The sequence below is a fragment of the Malus domestica genome, chromosome 11, assembly GCF_042453785.1.
Source record: "Malus domestica chromosome 11, GDT2T_hap1".
NCBI lineage: Eukaryota > Viridiplantae > Streptophyta > Magnoliopsida > Rosales > Rosaceae > Malus > Malus domestica.
Genome location: NC_091671.1, coordinates 11,460,934 through 11,467,268, shown reverse-complemented (window position 1 = coordinate 11,467,268; position 6,335 = coordinate 11,460,934). Strand labels below are relative to the sequence as shown.

The following is a 6,335-nucleotide window of genomic DNA, read 5'->3' as shown; positions in this document are numbered from 1 at the left end:
AGATTAGAAAAACGTGGGATCCACAGTTGATACATATCATTTAACGGTCAAATTTAGCAGATTGACTAACAAATGTATGAAATTGAAATGAAATAATAAGTAAATGTATGTGATTGAAATGTTTTAAAAATGTTGTATGAGGTTACAATTAACCACAAACATGAGGGGGTAAAATGTAATTTACCAAAAAAAAATTAATAAAAGCAACCCACCAAACGTCAACATCTCCTTTCTTTTTGTGCAAAATCCTACAATTGTACGGACTTGTTTGGATATACTTTTAAAATGGCTAAAGAACTTTTAGAGAAAATATTTTTTTGGTTCCAAAAGCACTTATGTGCTTTCTGTAAGAAGCACCAGTTATGTGCTTCTTCCAAGAAGCACTTTAAGTGTCTTTCCAGAATTTACTTGTATTTTTACTAAGGATTGGTTCTAAAAACATTTTCACCAAAAGCGTTTTCTGTCATTTTCAAAGCACATCCAAATAAGTACTAAGACTTTAAGAAATGGTTACATACAATTATAAGAAAGTTTGCTGGAAGAGGAAGAAGAAAGAGAAAAAAATGAGAGAGTGTGAAATATCAAATGTTTCTGTTTGTCCATTCAGATTTTGCATTTCTTTCCTCAACCGTTGCACGTTTGCATTTATTTTTTTCTCGTAAGCTGTAAGTTCCTTTGTTTATTAATTTTACTTTTCATTAGGGTTAGAAATTTGAGCAATAATATGTTATTGTGATGTATTTTGAAAGGCTAACGCTTCTATATATGCATGTTTGAAGGAAAAATTTGAGTTTATCAACTACTATCTTAGTCATACAGGTTTGGTTTTTCTCAATGGTAATCTTAATTGTTCATGTTTTGTACTATTTTGCTTAACTTGGCGCCTTATTATATTATCGTTTTGTTGTAATTTTCAGTTTGCCTTCAGATTTTTGGTGCAATTACCTAATTAGTTTGTAAGTTTGACACCTGAGTTGGTGCTATATGTATTTTAAGTGAAGAACGACGGTGAAGTTTGCAACTCACACAATTCAGACATGGACAATTGTTGAATATAGGTGCTCTTCATTGCTGACTTGTTTCACGGCTTTAAGCATGCAAAACTTTCTTGCCCAGTACTTCTTACTTTTGCATCTAATAATGTCTTCAATCGCCACTTAATCCAACGGCCTAGTGATATTCATTATTACTTATAAGTAAAATGTCTTAGATTTGAACCACATTAATATGACTAACTCATTGTGAGACTTTGACCACTTCTCCCTCTTGGTGTAGATAATATTGTTTGTTAAAAAAAAAAAAAGGTGTTCAATTTTAATGTAGTATTGTATGCTTTAAAAAAAAAAAAAAAAACTGACCAATTGGTGGCTTTGTCATGACAGTGCATCCTGTCGGAGGCCGGAAAAACTTACAGAGACATTTCAGTTTCTCTTGATCACCATCATATGATTCACCAGCCTTAAGAATTGAATCCAAGATGTGTCATATGAAATACGAGCTCTTATTTCTATATATAATTGTAGGAGTGGACATAAAAATCATGGAACCGAATAGAACAACAACATAACAAATCGAAAAAAAAAAAAATCAACTTACGTTCAAGAACTGAACCAAACCATTCATATCCATTTTGGTTTTAATCTTGGTAGAACCTCAAAACCAAACCGAGCCGTTTATTTATTTTTTTAAATATCTTATTCACTTAGCTTATATTATATATAGACTCAAAGAAATGAAAAGAGATCATCTTCGGATCTCTTCCACCCAAGCCCGCGGATCAAGTGATCCAGGTTCTTGAAATTTGATTTAATTGCTAATGTTATTATAATTTTTAAAAGGGCTCCTTATTTTTAGCCGTTGGATCAAATTTCAAGAACCCGAATCACTTGATCCCCGAGTTTAGATGGAAGAGATTTGGATATGATTTATTTCCCAAAAAAATTTAATTAAGTCCAAGCCTAAAATCATGATAACGCTTTCATCTGCTCTGCTCATTTGTTAAAATCATAATAATGTCTTTTCTTATCATCGATGGTCTAAAAGAGGGGGTTTAAAACCTAAATTTTAAATTCTAACACAAATGTTGAAGATGGTCTGAAAGAGGTTTAAATGTAGTAATTTGAATTATTCGAGAGTTAGACTTGTTCTTCTTCAAGCTTCTCTTCTCCTAACAAAAAAGAATAATTTATTTTCGTTGATTTGTGTATTTATTTTTAATTTGAGTTAATCTAGAACTAGAAAAAAACATGAAACTCGTGCTCTTGAACTCTCACAAACAGTCTTCCAACAACTCTTTGATTTGTGAGCAACTCTCAACTCGCTGACTTAGAGATGCTGAAGATGATGTGGGCAACGATTGCTACTTCTTCTTCTTCCTTGAAGGTTGGTTATGGAAGCAGCAGCACCAGAGGTATGCTGCCTTGCCCTCTTCAATCTTCTCCTGTTGTTGTTTTCTTCAACAATTACTTGGCTTTGTTTCACTCTCGAGCTTCTAAATCGACCGAATCTAGAAATACTCAACAACACCATCTTTTGAAAATCAGTAATGTTGAGGATGCTCTCAATGTGTTCGACGAAATGCTTCAAAGGCGTCCTCTGCCTTCCGTTGTCCCTTTCAACCAAATCTTGACTCAACTTGCCAAGATGAAACATTATTCGGCAGTCATCTCCATGAATAACCAAATGGTTGTGTCCGGAATTCGTCCAGATGTTTATACTCTAGCCATTATCATTAATTGCTTCTGTCATCTCAACCAAGTGGAGTTTAGTTTGTCAGTCTTGGGTAACTTCTTCAAATTAGGTTTAGAGCCAGATGTCACGACCTACACCACTCTTATCAACGGCTTTCTTCTTAAGAATAGAGAGGCCGAGGCTGCAGCACTTTTCAATAAAATGTTGGAGAGTGGTAATTGCAAGCCGAATGTGGTTTCTTTCGGCACATTAGTTAAGGGTCTTTGCATGAAGGGTAACAATAGTGCAGCAATCCAATTGCTTAAGAAGATGGAAGAAAATGCTTGCATGCCTAACGTAATTGTCTACAACACGATCATCGACAGTCTTTGCAAGGATGCTCTAGTTGTTGATGCACTGAACCTCTTTTTAGAAATGACGAGTAAGGCCATTGCTCCCGACGTCATTACCTATACCTCTTTGATTCACGGAGCTTGCAAAGTAGGGAAGTGGAAAGAAGCTACAAGATTGTTGAATGAAATGGTGGTGAAACATATCTTTCCAAATGCGCACACCTTCAATGTCTTGGTTGATGCATTCTGCAAAGAGGGGATGGTCCAGGAAGCAAGGAGTGTGGTTGAGATGATGATTCAAAGAGATATCAAACCTAGTACAATCACGTACAATTCGCTTATGGATGGGTATTGTTTGCGAGGAGAAATGGTCGAGGCAAAAGAGGTTTTTGAAGTAATGCTTAGCAAGGCTTTCATGGTTGATGCTCGTGGTTATAACGTAATGATAAACGGCTATTGTAAGTGTAAACGGATAGATGATGCCCAGATGCTTTTTCTGGAAATGTCTCATAAGGGAGTTGTTCCAAATACTATTACTTATAACACTCTTATGGATGGGTTTTGCAAGATGGGAAGAATACGAGATGCACAGAACTTGTTCTCTCAAATGCAAACTTGTGGCCAACTTCCAAATATTCGAACTTATAATATTTTGCTGGATGGCCTTTGTAAAAACCAGCAACTTTCTATGGCAGTTGAACTTTTGGAAGAGATGGAGGGAAAGAAGTTGGATTTTGATATTGTAACTTACAATATTCTTATTGAAGGATTGTGCAAAGCTGAAAAAGTTGAATATGCATGGGATCTTTTTCGTAGTTTATCATCAAAAGGAATTCAACCTAATGTCTTGACATATACCATAATGATTAGTGGATTTTGTAACCGGGGAATAGCAGGCGAAGCAGAAAACTTGCTTAGAGAAATGGAAGAGAAAGGTTGTTGTCCAGATGGTTGCACGTACAACGCAATTATCCGAGGGTTTATCAATAACAATGAGACATCAACGGCGGTGAGGCTTATTCAGGAAATGGTGGAGAGAGGTTTTTCTGCAGATGCATCAACTACGGAGTTGGTCGTTAATTTATTATCTAAAGATAAAGTAGATCCCGCTTTGTTGGCATTTATAGAAAGAACATGAAGAAATTATTTTGCATCTTTTCAGTTTTGGTGCTTCCTTCTCTTGAATGGTACAGTGGAGGGAGTTGTTCTGCTGCTGAGTGCAGTTCTGGGAGCCATTCATTCGTGCATTGGCTAGTGATGTATGATCTGTGTTATTAATTGAAGCTATCAAGTGATGGAGCAACTTTTGTGATACTCTTCTTTTAAGATTATGAAATCTGTTGAAAAAGCAGAGTAATGGGACTGATATGAAATTCGTAGACATATTTATGGCTTGGTTTAACTTCTCTTTTATTTTTTGGCAATAATTAATTTTAAAGGATATGGGTCTGATGAAAGAAGCAATGGAGGAAATGATAGCTACAGGACGAGGACCCAATCGTTTTCTTAAACTTGTGCAGTTGCTCCAACACCAGATACAATACACATCTGATCAAATGATGCATCCGAATTCCATCATGAAAGGTACAATCTGTATCCGATCAAACGATGTCAGATGTGATTAAACAAAGAATATACGAATTCCATCTTTTCTTAATCATTTTTCTATCTGCACTAAAATATTGCAAGTTCACCATTGAAACAAATGCCTTGAGTTGTTGATATGGAGGTTCACGAGTCCTGTTGGTAATGTATGTGCAATAAGAAGGCAATTGCAACTAAATGTTTGGCTCCGTCAGTCTTCCGTTTCTGAATCCAGAACAGGGAGGATGCTCAGGGCTGAAGAATTAAGATGCATGCCCCGAACAATCCCCTCATATTAACAGCTGCAGGTGGTGAGTAAATTTCAATAGTGCTGGCACGATAAACAGACTGGATGACTAGTAAAAGACCAGCAATTTGGAAGAGCTCAATTTGGCATAAATGTGGCGATAATCATTACAGTTATGCCTTCTCCCAACTGATGGTGTTTAATTAAGCGAGCATATGCTAGTAATTACCAACCTGAAGAGAAAGTTACAATTTCATATCCCAATACAAGGCAAAAACTGGCGGACTTTTCCTTCCAACTGTGAGTACTACAAGCTCCTGGGTGCAAAGCAGAAGGGACACCTGATACAACGGCTATTTACTTCTCAGGAAGCCTTTCTTTCCTAAAACGAGCACCAGCATAAGATGTGGTAAGATTCTGAATATCTTTACAGATTACTACCATGAATGAAGACTGATTTGAGTTTGCAACCATTTTAACTCTAGTGAACCCTAGAAAGTGTGGTTGTTCTACCTCTCGGAGTGATCCAAGAGACCTGCTGGTTTGAAGCTCGAAGCATAAGTTGACATATCCATTGGTGGTATAGGCTTGAAAATGTAAGTTTTCTTTTTATTGGATTACTATTATGATCTCGAATTACTAACCCTGCAGCAGCATTTACCATAATACCATTAGCATGAACAAAACCATCAAAGCTAATTTAAAAAATGTATTTATTAGCCAGATAGGAATCAAGTGAAACGCTAATGAGACTCTCTCAAAGTGGAATTCTCTGTGTACGCTCTAAACAGTGCTCGCCGGCAAGTTCACCATTGAAACAAATGCCTTGAGTTGTTGAAATGCAGGTTCACAAGTCCTGTTGGTAATATAAATTTGTGAATGGTACACAAATCATCCTCAGCAAACGTTTTTCGAAAAGAGGATTTACGCAGGACCATAGTTGCCCATCTTGAACAACAGTCGGAACAAACCATGGCCTGCAAATTTGAAGGCGTTCCTCTCATGAAGCAAGCTTTTTATTCTCTCTGCATCACTATACCTTCCAACACCAGCAAAGATGTTGGACATAAGCACGTAGTCCCCTCTGTATCCTCGCTCCATCTCCAGTATCTTCTTCGTCACCCTCTCACCCATCTCCACATTACCATGAAAGCTACAAGCATCCAAGAGCGTCCTCCAAATCACAACATAAACAATATTGCAAGGAATCTCCAAGGCCATCTTTTCTGCTTCTTCTATACTCCCTGCCCTCCGTAGCATATCTATTAAACACCGGTAGTGCTTGATGTCCAGTGCAATTTCATACTCATCGATCATCTTCCCAAAGTTCAGGCCCTCATCAATTAATCCTCCATGGCCGCAAGCATTGAAAATACTTAACAATGTCACTCGATTCGGTTTGAGACCAACTTTCTCTATGCTTGTAAAATTCTCAACAGATTCTTTCCCCATTCCAAGCATTGAAAATACTCAACAATGTC

At 36.9% G+C, this 6,335-nt stretch overlaps 1 protein-coding gene across 1 annotated transcript; it reads left to right on the top strand.

The window, feature by feature from the left end:
- Nucleotides 1-2,035: 2,035 nt before the first annotated feature.
- Nucleotides 2,036-5,520, top strand: LOC103422848 (putative pentatricopeptide repeat-containing protein At1g12700, mitochondrial). Its single transcript, XM_070808649.1, has one exon. The coding sequence runs from the start codon at nucleotides 2,332-2,334 to the stop codon at nucleotides 4,159-4,161; it is 1,830 nt and encodes a 609-aa protein (XP_070664750.1). The 5' UTR covers nucleotides 2,036-2,331; the 3' UTR covers nucleotides 4,162-5,520.
- The last annotated feature ends 815 nt before the right edge of the window (nucleotides 5,521-6,335 follow it).